Source organism: Coenobita brevimanus, chromosome 71 (genome assembly GCF_032717465.1).
Source record: "Coenobita brevimanus isolate Jiangsu-jjx chromosome 71, ASM3271746v2, whole genome shotgun sequence".
NCBI lineage: Eukaryota > Metazoa > Arthropoda > Malacostraca > Decapoda > Coenobitidae > Coenobita > Coenobita brevimanus.
Window position 1 is genome coordinate 43,902,661 of NC_137024.1, and position 16,592 is coordinate 43,919,252.

The 16,592-nt window shown below is 42.9% G+C and overlaps 1 protein-coding gene across 1 annotated transcript in view; it reads right to left on the reverse strand.

Moving 5' to 3' along the window:
• Window positions 1–16,592, reverse strand: part of LOC145406766 (transcription initiation factor TFIID subunit 2-like) — a 69,681-nt gene that overhangs the window by 18,613 nt on the left and 34,476 nt on the right. Inside the window, exons 7-9 of the mRNA XM_080277863.1 lie at window positions 12,959–13,096; window positions 11,317–11,400; window positions 6,869–7,082 (exon numbers count right to left, since the gene is read on the reverse strand). Of these exons, the coding sequence (XP_080133989.1) occupies window positions 6,869–7,082; window positions 11,317–11,400; window positions 12,959–13,096 (436 nt within the window). The remainder of the gene's footprint in view (window positions 1–6,868; window positions 7,083–11,316; window positions 11,401–12,958; window positions 13,097–16,592) is intronic.

The window sequence follows — 16,592 nt, forward strand, 5'->3', positions numbered from 1 at the left end:
AACCTCACTGCACACTCTGTGACTTCATTCCTCTCAAACACCATAACTTTACTTTTGTTTACATTAACTTTCAGCTTCCTCCTCCTACACACTGTCCCAAATTCATTCACCAAACCTTGCAACTCCCATTCATCTTCACTCAACAATACTGTATCATCAGCAAACAGCAACACCGGAAGCTTCCAAATCTCACCCTCATTCATTAAGGCCACCCCCACATCCACTGCCCTACCTTGTACCTCCTTTACAACCCCATCCATATATATATTAAACAGCCATGGAGACATTACACACCCCTGTTTCAGTCCCACATTGAGATCAAAGAACTCACTCAGCTCACCATCCACTTGCACCGTAGCCCTAGCTCCCTCGTACATACTCTTCACAGCACTCAACAATTTCCCCTCCACTCCATATATTCTTAATACTTTCCACATACCTTGCCTATCTATTCTGCCATAAGCTTTCTCCAAGTCCATGAAGGCAGCATACACTTTCCTTCCCTTCTCTAGATACTTCTCCACTAAACATCTTAGAACAAATATCTGATCTACACACCCTTTTCCCTTCCTAAATCCCCCTTGTTCTTCTCCAACTAGCTCCTCTGTCATATGCCTAACCCTATCAATGAGTATTCTACCATATATTTTACCAGTCACACTAAGAAGGCAAATACCCCTATGGTTACCACATACTTCTCTTTCCCCTTTTCCTTTATACAGAGGAACAATTATACCTGATTTCCAGTCCTCTGGAACCCTTCCCTCTTCCCAAGCCAATCTACACAACTTCCATATCCACTCCACAACAATCTCACCCCCATACCTAAGCATTTCACCACACACTCCATCAATTCCTGGGGCCTTTCCCAGCTTAATCTTCTTCATCGCTTCCACTACTTCCGACCTACTGATCTCTTCCTCCCTCCTCTCATCTCTTCTTCTCCCAGCCATTCCCCAACCACTTATACTCAAACTGCTCTCACTCTCTACATTCAACAAATCCTCAAAGTGCTCCTTCCATCTCCTCAATTTCTCTCTCTTCTCCACCAGCAATCTATTATTCCTATCTTTCACTCCCCTACTATTTCCCCTTTCACACTGCCTTACTTTCTTTACCTCCTTCCAAAACAATTTCTTACTCTCCCTCCATTGCACACTCAGATTCCTCCCAAACTCTTCATCCACTTTCTTCTTACTCTCCTTCACCAGTCTCTTAACCTCCCTTCTCCTGCTCACATATACCTCTCTCTTCTCTCTCTCATCTTCTCCCCTACCTCTACTCGCCAACCATTCACCATATGCCTTCTTCTTTAGTTCCACAGCTCGTTTCACCTCATCATTCCACCATGCTGTCCCTTGCACACCCTTGCATCTCCTCCTCACTCCACAAACCACCTCACACGCTGCGCTTATCTCTTCCGTGAATATCTTACATACTTCTTCCACCCCTTCCATCTGCTCTAGCTCATGCCTTCCCAATCTTTCTTCCACTATGCTCTTATACTCTGTCCTTTTCTCACTATCTTGCAATTTCTCCACTCTTCTCACAGGAGCTGCTTCCTCCTGGCTTCCCCTTCGCCTCCTCAACCATTTTCTTTGCATCTTTACCTTGGCCATCACTAAGTGATGATCCGAGACTCCATTCCCCCACCCTCTCCACACTCTTGCATCCAACACTTGTCTTCTCATTCGCTCATCCACACACACGTAGTCTATCATTGCCTTTCGTTCAATAAGTTCACCATCCATCCTCCTCATTACTCTCCATGTATACCAGTGGATCATCTTATGACGAAAGTAGGTGTTGGCTATTGCCAACCCCTTACCAGCACAGATGTCCACCAAAGCACTACCATTCCCATCTACTTCAGCTGGCACACCCCACTGACCAACCACTCCATCCACTCGTACATTCCCAACTTTGCCAATCATGTCTCCAATCAACAGCACTCTCTCGCTCCTCTCAAACTTGTCCATACATGCTTCTACTCTCGCCCAAAACTCATCTTTCACTCTTGCCAAATAAGTAATTTCAATATACAAGAGAAATAAATAAAATATAAAAAATGCCTACCTGCTGCCCGTGTGCACACATATATGTATGTGTGTGTGGGAGCCTGGGAGGTCGGTCTACCACGCACCACACAGTCAGTTTGAATCCGACGGTCGAATCATGCGTGACTCGAGATCGAGAATCGTTATTTGTGGCTTATTTTTCTGCCTTCCAGTGATTGCTTGCCTTGTCTGCCAACATGGGGCCTAAGCATAGTGCTAGTGATGCATGTGGTAACACACCAAAGCGGGCTGGTAAAGAGGTGTCACTGACAAAGTTAAAGTGTTGGACAAACTTCAGGGTGGAATGTCGGCGACAATTCTCCGTCAGGACGATTCCCCGTCATTTATTTACATACCAGTTTATTTAGCAAGTACAGTACACTAGTTTTTTTACTTATATGAGTTATAAAATCCCCCTGAAAATTAGTTATTAATGTATTAATTAATCAATAATAAGTATATTAATAGAATGATGGGGAATTGTCCATGTTTTGACGGTGAATTGACTTGATGGTGAATTGTCTCAGAACCGTATGTTTGGGGTGAGTCAACTGTTCATACAATAATGAAGGAGAACGTAGCATACGGGAGACAGTGAGGGATAGTGCACCAGACTGTGCTAAAGTGTCTCCACCTACGCCTGTGAATTGTCTTAGAACCGCATGTTTGGAGTGAATGAGTCAACTGTTCATACAATAAAGAAGGCAGAATGTAGCATACGGGAGGCAGTGAGGGCTAGTGCACCAGACTGCTGAAGTGTCTCCACCTACGCCTGTGCTTGTCAGGTTTCAGTTTTAAATTTCTTATATTTTTGTTGTTTTTAATACTTTATGCTAGTTTATAAGGTGTATGTAGTGCATAAACAGTATTATTCAGATGTAATATACGTATAGACATGCGTAATTATGTGCACACAAGGACAGAACATATACGCGAATTTACCACATACGCGAAGGGTCTGGGAACCTAACCCTCACGTGAATTAAGGGCTTACCTGTACAGTACCAGGATAAAATGATCATGGGAAGCGACTAAAGGATGTGTCAGGAGAGGAGGTTGTGCATTTGTAACTCGTATTTCAAGTACAAAGGTACGCATAAATATACATGGTATACAGGGAACAGGGATCGTGTTGAAAGAAGCCTGACTGATTACATGATTGTAGAGAGGTCAATGATGGGAATGGCTGCTGATACGAGGCCTGTGAGAGGACGATGTGGAGGTCTGTCAGATCATATGACTGTGGTATGCAAGATCAAGCTGAGAGGAGTGAGGTGGATCAGGAGAGAAAGGAGCAGTCAGGGAGAAAGAAAAAGTTGAGAAGCTCAGGATCAAAGAAATGGCAGATGATTAAAGGACCAAAGTAGGGGACGAGTTAGAATCGGTGAACTGGAATGAATTGGATATGGACAGCCTGTGGAATGCATACAGGGATTGCTTAGTTAGGAATGCCAAAGTGGTGTGTGGTGTGGCAAGAGTACGAACAAAAAAGAAGGGCATGGCATGGTGGGATGAGGAGGTTAAGATAGCAGTGGAGGAAAATAGGAAGAAGTGGCTAAAGTGGTTACAGGATATGGGCTCAGTTGAAATAAGAACTGAGTATATCGAGAGCAAGAAACATGTAAAGACACTAGTGAAGAGGAAAAAGGAGGAGGTAAATGATGATCTAGGAAGAAAAATGAATGCAAACTACTCTGAAAATAGGAAGTTATTCTGGAAAGAGGTGTGGAAATGCAAAAGTGAAAGCGAAAAGAAATGTGATGGAGTGAAGGATGTAGGTGGTAGGTTACTAACCCATGGAGATCAAGTAAGGACCAGATGGAAAGAATATTTTGAAAGCCTGATGAATGGGAATAGAGAGAGCAGAGCGGCTGTAAACATGATTACTTTTGGGGGTGTGCAGAGAAGGAATGCAGTGCCAGGAGACGTGACACTCGCACAAGTGAAGAGCGCTGTGAAATGGCTGAAAAATGGGAAAGCAGCTGGGGTTGATGAGGTGTATGCAGAGATGATGAAGTGTAGTGGATAGAGTAGAATGAAGTGCTTGTTGGAGATATGTAAGAAGGCATGGATGAGTGAAACTGTGCCTGCAGGGTGGAAAAAGGCAGTGATTGTACACCTGTACAAAAATAAAGGTGAGCAAAGTGAGTGCAAGAATTATCGTGGCATAAGTTTATTGAGTGTGGTAGGGAAGGTATATGGAAGAATTATCATAAAGAAAGTAAGAGAGGTATCAGAAGTCCTAGTAAGTGATGAACAGGGTGGCTTTAGGAGTGGCAGAGGATGTGTGGATCAAGTATTTGCAGTGAGACGGATAGCAGAGAAGGCTTGTGAGAAGGACCATAAGTGTTTATCGCATTCATGGATCTGGAAAAAGCATACAACAAAGCAGACAGAGAGGGATTGTGGAAAGTTTTGCGTATGTATGGTGCAGATGGTAAGCTGCTAGGTGCTGTCACGAGTTTTTATGATGGTAGCAAATCATGTGTAAGGGTTAATGGGCATCTAAGTGAATGGTTCATGATCGGTGTGGGCGTGCGACAAGGTTGTGTGATGTCCCCATGGTTGTTCAATATACAGTATACATGGATGGGGTGATGAGTGAAGTAAAAGCACGAGTAATGGAGAGAAAGATGGCGTTGGTAATGAATGGTGATAGATGGAATATCTCAAATTTGCTGTATGCTGATGATGCAGTACAGTTTCCAAGTACCAAACATGAACTTGGTAGGCAAGTGCAGAGTTTTGCTGATGTCTGTGAGCATCGTGCCTTGAGAGTTAATGTAGAGAAGAGTAAGGTGATGGTTACTGAGAGTGAAGGTGACTCCCAGTGTGATGTTACAGTGAATGGAGAGAGACTGGAATTGGTGAGAGAGTTCAAATACTTGGGTACAGTGACAGAAAAAGAGAGGAAAATGTTCAAAAGAAGTTGAAAGCTGAGTGACACAAGGAAAAAAAGTAGCTGGTGCAATGAAGGCCTTAATAAGAAACAGAGGCTTGAGTGCTGCAGCTGCACGAAGCTTATGTGAGGGATTGTTAGTGCCAACTTTAACATATGGGTGTGACTATGGTATGGCATGAAAATGAAAAGTCAAGAGTAAGAGCAGTGGAGATGGGACTGCTGAGGAATGTATGTGGAGTACAGAGGGTGGATAGGATACAAAATAATGTGATTAGTGAAAGGTGTGGAGTGAGGAAGTCGGTGCATACCAGAATCGAAGAGAGTGTACTGACATGGTATGGTCATGTGGAAAGAATGGATAACAATAGAGTGGTGAAAAAGGTATACCTGAGCAAATCTGAAAGAGGGAGGAGGCGAGGTAGGCCAAGGAGAAGGTGGAGAGATATGGTGGACGAGGGTTTGAGGAAGAGAGGTTTGGAAGTCGGTGAGGCTAGGGAACCAACAAGAGATCGGGCTGGCTGGATGAATGTTGTGAGGAGAGGTGCATGATCAGGGATTTTGGCACCCCTTGTGAGCATGGCAGCGTCCGGACTGACTCAATCGGATACGTTTGTGTGAAGCTGTAGAATGTGGTGAATGTTTTTGGTGTATCCGGTAGAGCCAGGATTCCGGGGGCTTGAATGATGAGTGAATGGAAGTGTGGCCTATTTGGATTGGGCAAGTTTGTGCTGCCTGAACATCGCTACTCCTCACCCTGCCCTTGGATGGGAAAGGAGGTCCGGATGATGATGACTAAGCAATCCCTATATGCATTCCACAGGCTGTCCAGCTCAATTTCATTCCAGTTCACTGATTCTACCTCCTCCTTTGCTTTGGTCCTGTAATCATCTGCCATTTCTTTGATAATCCGCTTTTCAACTTTCATATAACCAATTTATGGCGCCTGGTGGTTCAGTTGGTAATTAAGACTCTCCAATCGGATTAAGTCAGCGTAGGTTTATATCCAAGGGGTGATTGGGAACGGAACCTAAAGGTGAATGTAGGGAAGAGTAAAGTGATGGTCTTTGAGAGAGGTGAAGTTAGTGAATGTACAGCGAGGTTGGATGGTGAGGAATTGGAAAATGTGAGTACGTTTAAGTATTTGGGTAGTGTGATGAGTAAGGATGGAGGTTTGGAGGGTGAAGTGCTTGAAAGGGTACAGCAGGGAAGAAAGGTTGCTGGTTCCTTGAAAGCAGTGATAAGAAACAGGGAAGTGAGCATGGAAGTGAAAAAGTTACTACATGACAGTACTGTGATACCAACTCTAACGTACGGAAGTGAAGCTTGGACGTTGTTGGAAGGACACAAGTCAAGAGTGAGAGCAGTGGAAATGAGTTATTTAAGAGGAGCCTGTGGAGTCACGTGGAGAGACAGGCTGACGAATGAGGATATAAAGGAGCGTTGTGGTGTGGATGTGGATGTGATAGGAAGCGTTATGAGGAACACACTGAGGTGGTTTGGCCATGTGGAGAGGATGGAGGGTGAAAGACTGACGAAGAGAGTGTATGTGAGTGAGGTGGAGGGGGGAAGAGGGAGGGGGAAGCCGAGGATGAGATGGAGGGATGGGGTGGAGAGGTATATGAGAGAGGGGTGTGTGAGTTGGGAGCAGGGCAGTGAAATGACGGGGGACAGGGCAACTTGGAGGCGATTTGTTTGTGGCCACCCCAAACGGGATTGAGGCGTCTGGCAATAGATAGATAGATAGTCTGAGATTTATTGCTCACGTAATGCCACTTAGGGATGAGTGAGACTGGTCACTCTCATCTTAAATATCAGGACCACCTTGCCTAGCCCCAGGCTCCTGTGCTCCTCATGGAGCGACATTGGATGATGGATGGATGGATGGAACAGCACAAAGAAAGATACTCACACTGTGTGTCCAATCCTTGTACTCATTGAAGCCAAAATGCTTTTTGACATAAAGACTCATGAGGTAATTGGCAATGCCAGTGGTGAGCCAGGCATCAGCCCAGGCCTGGCGTGAAAGGAAGCATCCAAAGAACTGCTGAGCCACACACAGGGCCATGGTTTTGCGTGTCTGGTACGCCTGGTCAATGATCCGATTGCTGCACAATAGGTTCACACTGCAAGTACAATGAAGATATATATAAGCATGGAGTACTCTTAAAAAGTGCATAGAAAAAGAACAGAAAATACATGCAGTACTTGTAAATTAATAACATATACAAGTAATGCACATCAAACACGGTGTCTCAGTCTCGTGGGATCACCAGGCATATTTATCAGGAAAATTAGCTTTGATCTAGAAGTAGGGTTCTATGTACAAAATATTCACTATTCAGTAATAAAAACCTTGGAAAACATTTATTCAAGCATTTCATTCATCATCTAACCAAACATAGTGTTTGCAAGACTCATCAAAATGTAGTGCACTAACTGCTACTACTTGCACTCTATTCAGGACATTACCATTGCTTCTGGCAACATATTTCACTTGGAAAAAAAAAATGAACTGACACTGACAAGGGCACTGACATCCTGTGGAACTTTTCCCAGCAACCAGCTGTGATCAGACAGCCCTGGGCATTGATCTGTACCCTGCTATACATCAACTCTTAGTTGTTTGTTTTCACTCTTGTCCAAATGCTTATCATGAGGACCACCTGTTGGGACCTGTGTTCTTTTGTGGCAGTTTTTCAGCTATTCAGCCTGTGTATGCTATTGTCTTCTACCCTACTGTGTCCTGAGTTCCAGTTACTTCAGGGATCAATATTGAGTTTCAACTGAGTTCTATATTTTGAGTTGTCTTCTCCCCTCTGCTCTTCCTCTGATGTTCAACAGTTATGTAATTTTTTCTTTTCTTCTCCCTTTTCTTCATCCTTTCCATCCCTTCATTGTTCTCTGATTCTATAAGTTTCTCTTCTTCCTTTGTTTATCTGTTTGTTTTTCTACTCCCTTTTTTTCTGGACTTTTAAAAGTAGATTAGTGTCTCTTCCACAGACTGTCTGCACCTGTGTATTGTATGCTGATGCAATGAATCCCATGACATCTCAGTGGCGGTAGGTTAGTGGTGCAATGGTGACCTGCTGCCTGCAGCCACCTTCGTCTAAGTCAGCAAGGGAGAGTGAGTGGCCTGTTCCCAATGTTCCCTCTGGCTGACTGTTGGCATGGGTCAGTGAGCTTTCCGTGACGGTTCAAGTGCTCCTTCTGGTCAACAGCAAGTCTCCCACATTGATGAGATGAGGCACCTTGCCTGTCAGGATCCCACCACCTTCTCCTGCTGACGCCTTCCCTGAATCAAGCTGTGTGCTCCTTCTGCAGCCCATGGAAGGACGCACATGAACTATCTGTGTTCTGGTGATCCCCTTCTCTGGAATGCTTCTGTGCATCATTCCTCCCCCCTTCCCTTCAGCCAACTGAGCCATCAAGGGACTGCACTCGAGCCTCACAGCTGGCTTCCATGTTCCATCCCTTGCCTTAGGCACACCAGGCTCATTTCCTTGTGGTGGGACTCCCCTCGCTGGTCAGTTTGAAGATGACAGTTACCATCCTTGAAAGTTATGAAGACTTATTAAAAAAAAAAAAAAAAAAAAAAGTCATGTACAGATGTAAACGTCTACAATTTAGGTTAACTGCGGAACTCATACAAGCAAGATAATCTTGTAGTAAAAGGCACCAATCAATTGAGAACCTTATCTGTATACAGGAACTGGGGGCTTTTTTATCAAATAACACCACCAAGGGCATAAGCTGCTCATTATCCCTGTTCTGGTTGGGTCCTGGGGATGTTGGTCCCTATTCCAGAATGTTTAAACACTCCTACGTTCTCAGCCACTGCCCTACAATAAATACCTGGTAATCGTAGGACACTGGAACACCACTCATTTTAAAGCTAAAGAGTTGTACTCTGCTAGGCATAAAGATTTTTATCATAGGTTTAATAGTTTGCATGGGAGCAACTTTTGAAAAATCACCTATTTTTTGCAAAAAAACGCTGCCTTCTGACAGTTGATTTTATAAATAATGCCTGATCCCGAGGGGTTAAGTCCTTACACCATCACCATTACTGCACTGCATAATTAACATTTTATTGACACAATCTAACCAGTCTGTGGCGGAAAATGTTAAGGTGGCAGTAGCCATTACTGTTATTACTGTTAAATGGTTATAGCTGTTACAGGCATTAATATAGAAGCACTGATATGTCATATCACAATGTGTAACACTAGCAGAGTATGTAGCATCCAGTGGAGACATACACAGCTTCTCTCTAGGAATGTCAATCCACATGATATATATCAAACAATCCTGTTGTCCCAGACAACCAAGAATTTTGTGAAGTATTCAAACACGTGCAGTAACCAGCTCTAGTTGGTGAGTCCATGTGAATGGAAATGTACCAGACACTAGTAGAAATTACACACACACACACACACACACACACACACACACACACACACACACACACACACGCTGGTTCTGTGGTAACGTTCTCGCTTGCCATCTGGTCGATGGGAGTTCACGCCTCGCTCAGGCTGCGAAAAGTTTCACAGACGAAATGGGTGGTTACTGTCCCCCTTGAGCAAAGAGATGGGTGTGTGCATGTGTGAAGGTCACAGCCTTGCCCTTAGATCGGACTATATGAGCTCTCAGCTCCCTTCCGGGAGGGTAAAAAGCTGACTATCACGACCATCAAGTGATCCTGACCGACCCGGTGAATTTTACACACACATACACACACACACACACACACACACACACACACACACACACACACGCACACACATCGGACTGTGTACAATCCAGGAACAGCAGCTATAGCAGGAAGAGTCTGAGAGAACGACAGAAGGTAGAAGGAAACTTGGGAGATAAGACAGTAGGAGGTTAGCTGTCAAACTACGTTACTCTGTCCATCACATCACGATATAATAGTTACAATAAAGCTCCGTAACCCAATGCTACCTACCCTTCACCTACGATACAAGAGAGATAGAGGAGCAAGAGAGACAGAGAAAACCTAATCCCACAATGAGCTATCGAACACCTCACAACTTCATATTGGTAGCAATGATTCTCCACTGGTTTTCATCCATCTACCTGGCTACCTAAACACCTCCCTACCTTATCCTATTAACACTGTAACTGTTAGTAATGAAATGGTAGGGTTGTAATGGCAGTGAAGAGGGTAGAAAGAATAGCTGTTGGTATGTGGCTGTTATTCTGATGAAATCAGTGGTAGCACATTCATCATTTCCATTATCGTCATCATCATTATCACCAAAACCCAAGTTGGTCTACTGGAAGACAAACATCTCCATGCCATCTTGTTTTCTGTTCCTTATCTTTTTTTTACATGACTTCACTGTCATAGGCTGGGTCTGCCTGAAATGCATATTCTAGGTACTGTTACAGTATTGTACAGTATTCTGTATGTAGCCCTCAATACATTCTAGTTCTTCATCCCTACAACTTAATCCATCCATCCATCATCCAATCCTACGTTGCCCCATGAGGAGCATAGGAGCCCGGGGCTAGGCACTTGGTCCTGACATTTAAGATGAGAGTGACCAACCTCACTAATCCCCGAGTGGCATTACGTGAGCAATAAACCCCAACCATCCCTTGGATATAAACCTTCACCAGCACAATAATTACCCACTAAACCACCAGGCGCCAAAACTTGGTTATATGGTTACCACCCAGCGTAGTAAATGGTTTCCTGGTGTACAGGAAACCATTTGGCATGTCACTCAGTGTAGAGTCACCCATGGGCAGAAGGAAGAGGAAAGAATGGAGGAATGAAAGACAGAAGAGTGAGTGTAAAGTCACCCGTAGGCAGAAGGATGAGGAAAGAATGAAGGAAAGAAAGACAGATGAAGATGGAAGGAAAGAAGGATGGAGGAGAGGAAAGGGCAGACACCCGAGAGCAGCACTACATTGAGTGAGTGGATGGTGAGCACCCCCACCTACCACAAAACATTCTGAAAATTCAATGCCACTCACTTTGGTCAACAGTAAGAATAAAGCATTTTATACACAAAACAATTCACTCATGAAATTATCCTTACCCAAGCAGACATTCTGCAACACCCACATCAGACATTACACAATTCTGACAAATAAAAGTAAATTATTCTGAACAACCACATGCTATACATAATATAAAAAGTAATCTATATCATGACATATGCACTTTCAGAGATTATCTGAGTCATAAAAACTGAATACAAAATATTCTCCCCCTGCATAAAATGCAATTTTTCTAAAGCAACAGATATACTGGTATGCTGCCCTATTCTTTGCCCTTACACTTACAACCCACCCCAAATCATCTTAATATGTAAAATAAGTACTTACTCAAGGATGCTCATAGTGGCATATGAGTGTAAATCTCCATATGCTTCATCAACATAAACCTGCTTATAGCAAGAGTACGGGTACCTGCAATAAGAGAGAAAATCAAATACTTATTGTAACGAAGATCTATCTATCTATCGATTGCCAGACGCCTTAATCCTGTAAGTAAGAGGTGGCCACAAACAAATCGCCTCCATGTCACCTTCTTCCCCACCATTTCACTGCCCTGCTCCCAGCTCACACACCCCTCTCTCATATACCTCTCCACTCCATCCTTCCATCTCATCATTGGCCTCACCCTCCCTCTCCCCCCTCCACCTCACTCACATACACTCTCCTCATCGGTCTCTCACTCTCCATTCTCTCCATATGGTCAAACCATCTCAATGTGTTTCTCCTAACGCTTCCTATCACTTCTATATCCACACCACAATGATCCTTCACTTCCTCATTTGTCAGTTTGTCTCTCCACGTGACTCCACATGCTCCTCTCAAATAACTCATATCCACTGCTCTCACTCTTGACTTGTGTCCTTCCAACAACATCCAAGTTTCATTTCCATACATTAGAGTTGGTATCACAATATTGTCATGTAGTAACTTTTTCACCTTCATGCTCACTTTCCTCTTTCTTGTCACTGCTTTCAAGGAACCAGCAACCTTTCTTCCTTGTCGTACCCTTTCAAGCACTTCACTCTCTAAACTTCCATCCTTACTTACCACACTACCCAAGTACTTAAATGCACTCACATTTTATATTTCCTCCTCATCCAACCTCACTGTACATTCACTGACTTCACTTCTCTTGAAGACCATAACTTTACTTTTTCCTACATTCACCTTAGATTCCGTTTCTTACACACTCCCAAACTCATCCACCAAAGCCTTGCAGCTCCCAATCGTCTTCACTTAACAACACAGTATCATTTGCAAACAACAGTACAGGGAGTTTTCAAACACTGCCCTCTCTCACTAGAGCAGCTCCAACATCCACTTCCCTACCTTGTATCTCTTTTTATGTAAAGATCATCCATCCATCATCCAATCCTAAGTTGCCCCATGAGGAGCATATGAGCCCAGGGCTAGGGAAGTTGGTCCTGACATTTACGATAAGAGTGACCAGCCACACTTATCCCTGAGTGATATTACGTGAGCAATAAACTCCAATCACCCCTTGGATATAAACCTTCACTGGCTCAATCCGAAGGTTTTGTTAGATATCTTACATAAATAGCATTCCTAAATTTATGACACCAGAAATGGGGATTCTGACTACATAGAAGGAAGCCATAATACCAGCATAAAGTAAGGGTTCACTTAGTTGTCTGCTGGGCAAGGGGGTTCCTTGTTTTCACCACCCTTAGAACTTTTACCTTCCTCAACATGCAGGGAAGACAAGAACATTCTTTCTCTTCTAACCTCAGGAAGAAAGTTAGTTCTATGGTAGTCATCCAAGCATAATAGTTACCTTACACTGTATTCAGGGAGCCATTTGGCCTCTACCTGTGGGCAGCAATACACTGAATGAGTGGATGGTGGGCATCTCCATTTACCACAAAGCACATTAAAAAGAAAAACCAAAATACAGTACATAATGAACTCACACATGACACAAAAATACAACACTACATAAAATGCTGACCTGGTTGACAAGAGCTCTTCATAGAACTCAAATGCCTCATGGAGGTACTTGCTAGTGGCCTTCATGAGAGGTAGCAGCTGAGGAAGGCAAAAGTGAGTGATTTCATTCATGAAGGGGTCAACGTAGATCTCAAAGGGGCTGAAAAAGAAAAGAACTGCACTGTACTAACTGTGACTGAAATATTCCCTCATTCTAAACATAGAAATTCTAACTTATGTATTAATTCATTCATCATCATCATCCTAACCACAACCGTCAGTAAAACACGAGGTAGAAAGGTCCCTATAGTAGGACCAAGACATCAGAAAAAGTAAAGAACTATCAACAGAGTATCCTGTAAAAAGGGTTACACATTCATTCATGTACAGTACTATTCACCAGCCTTCACAATTCTTGATTCCTCATCTCATACCACACAATCCACCAACAAATGTTAGCTGCCAAATTAAATACAGTATGGGGTACTACCCTAGCCATGATCATCTCCAAAAATATTCCATATTTACTGTGTCCTCTGAGAATGCTTGCACATCCTAACTTTCATGTCTCACTTATTCCCAAATTCACTTATTTCTATCATCCATCTTCTCGGCCTTCCACATCTAACCTCTAGCTCTATCATACACATTATTTCACAGTCATATCAATACCATTTCCCTCTGATATTTCATGTATGGCACAGATGGAAACTGATGAATGATGTAAACAATTTTTATGATGGTGGCAAAGCATGTACAGTGCCTCAAGAAAGTATCCGTACTTAGGGATAGATAGTTTTGAAATCATACGTTCACCTCAGTCGTGTTTCAAATCACATCGTTGGTTTTTCAGTTTGTTTCCCACATAGTTGTTCTAATACTTTTTTGAGGTACTGTTCAAAGCAGGTGGATGTCTATGTGAGTGGTCTAGCACCAGTGTTGGAGTGAAACACGGATGGGTGATTTCTTACTCTTCCCTGAACACACAACTTGACTTGTGACAATGAATGGTGTAGGATGGAATATCTCAAATAAAATGTATGCAGATGAAGGCCAAAAGCAGTGTAATGAGAGTGTCGTATACTGGGCCTAATGTACTGGCAGTGTGTAAGTGAGGTGGACAAGTGGGTTTATGTATGTAAATGCTGTACACACATGCTGTCAACATAAGCATGAACAGCCCACAACCATTAGTTCTTTCATTCATTCATTCATCATCTAACCCGGTGTTGCCCCATGAGGAGTGTAGGAGCCCGGCCTCACTCATCTGAGTGGCATCATGTGAGCAATGAACCCTAACCACCCCTTGGATATAAACTTCCCCAGGCTCAATCTGATTACAGCACCTTAATTACCCACTAAGCCACCAGCCACCATAAATTGGTTATATGGTTACCATCCAAAGTAGTAAATAGTTTCCAGGTGTATGTGAAACCATTTGGCTTGTCACTCAGTGTAGTCACCCATAAATAGAGGGAAGAGGAAACAATGAAAGAAAGAAAGAAAGACAGAAGAAGATGGGAGGAAAGATGGAAGGAGGAGAGGAAAGGGCAGGCACCTGAGAGCAGCACTACATTGAGTGAGTGGATGGTGTGCATCCCCACCTACCACTAACCATTAGTTCTTACATTCTTTATTTCTATCTATCTATCTAATACCAGATGCCTTAATCCCATAAAGGATGGCCACAAACAAATCCCCTCCATGTTGTCCTGTCCAATGCCATTTCACTGCCCTGCTCCCACCTCACATCTCCTTCTGTCACATACTTCTCCACTCCATCTCTCCATCTCATCCTTGGTCTCCCCCTCCCTCTCCCCCTCTCCACCTCACTCACATACACTCTCCTCATCAGTCTCTCACTCTCCATCCTCTCCACATGGCCAAACCACCTCAGTGTGTTCCTCATAACGCTTCCTATCACATCCACATCCACACCACAATGCTCCTTCGATTCCTCATTTGTCAGTCTGTTTCTGCATGTGACTTCACATGCTCCTCTCAAATAACTCATTTCCACTGCTATCACTCTTGACTTCTGTCCCTCCAACAAGATCCAAGCTTCACTTGCATACATTAGAGTTGGTATCACAATACTATCATGTAGTAACTTTTTCACTTCCATGCTCACTTCCCTGTTTCTAATTACTGCTTTCAAACAACCACCAACCTTTCTTCCTCGTTGTACCCTTATTTGGTTGTGATACTTACAGTCGCTCTCCATACTGTAGTTTAAATAAAGAAATTATTTACTGCATGTAATAAGAAGGTAGTGGAGGGGGGGAAGTAAGGGAGACGGTAGCTCAGTGACGAGGAGATAAACAACACTGGGTAACTTATCTTGAGCTCACCTTCTACAGCATAACAATCTTTTAGTTAAAAGAAAAACATTACATACAGATCTTGCCTATCCTTCTTCATTACTACACTATACAAGGTTTGTGCAACTTTGCACTCATGTCTAAAGGAGAGATGGTAAATCAAACAGTGTGTGTGAATATCTTCTGATGGTACAGGTATGTACATATGGGCAATCATGTGTAAGCTGCAAGTGCTTGTGTGCATAAATGATTCTCAGTTTAAAGCGTAACTTCAGAAAGAATGTTTAGCATAGCAAGAGATACTGCAAAAAAAGCATTACCCACTTAAACCAGAGAATATTCAATGCTTTGATTTTCGAGGTGAATAAAGACCTTGACTGCATACTGTACTGTCTTAAAAGCTAGAAAAGCGAGACATTTTTTGTGTGTGTAATGTGAGCCACTGCAGTACAATACACTACCCATGTATGTGGTTGGCATAAACTGTACTTAGCCATGCATGCTTTATTTCAAGGAATGAGGTTTTCATGATCGAGCAGCATAAACAGCCGCCATCTGGTGACCAAGGAGGATGCATGCAAGCACGTTGTAGCCACTATGAATGATACGAGTGGTATGATACAATATATGAGGGACTATCCTTGATGAATAATGATAAAATCCAATCCTATAGATTAAAGCATGGGTATTTTTACCACTATGCACTCATACTGCATGCTGGTCTGGCCTGTAGTTGGCCAATGACCAAGATGTTACATACCTTTAGGTATAAATATTATTACATTTTAGGGCTAATGATTGGCCAGCCAAAATTTTACATATTTTTAAGTACTTTATAAATGCTGTATTTTATTATTTGAAGTTTACATACAGTATGATAAGCATTTTATATATCATTAACTGATATGTAAAGTAAAAATGTTGTGAGTTTACTGTTTCTTTAATGACTGAGGGTTGCATATCTGTGGGGAAGCATAAAAGTTGTGCTTTATTTTGCACTTTCCATTATTTGGCCAACGGTAAAGATGTTACTTTCCTTTAAGTACAGTATAATGTGTCGTAATAACATCATCATCATCATCATCTAATCCTATGTTGCCCCATGAAAAGCAAAGGAGCCCAGGGCTAGGCAAGCTGGTCCTGACATTCAAGATGAAAGAGACCAGCCTCACTCATCCCTGAGTGGCATTATGTGAGCAATAAACCCCAACCACCCCATGGATATAAACAAACACAGGCTCAATCCAGTTGGGGTACCTTCATGACCCACTAAACCACCAGGCACCACAGTTTGGTTATATAGTTACCATCCAGCATAGTAAATGGTTTCCTGGT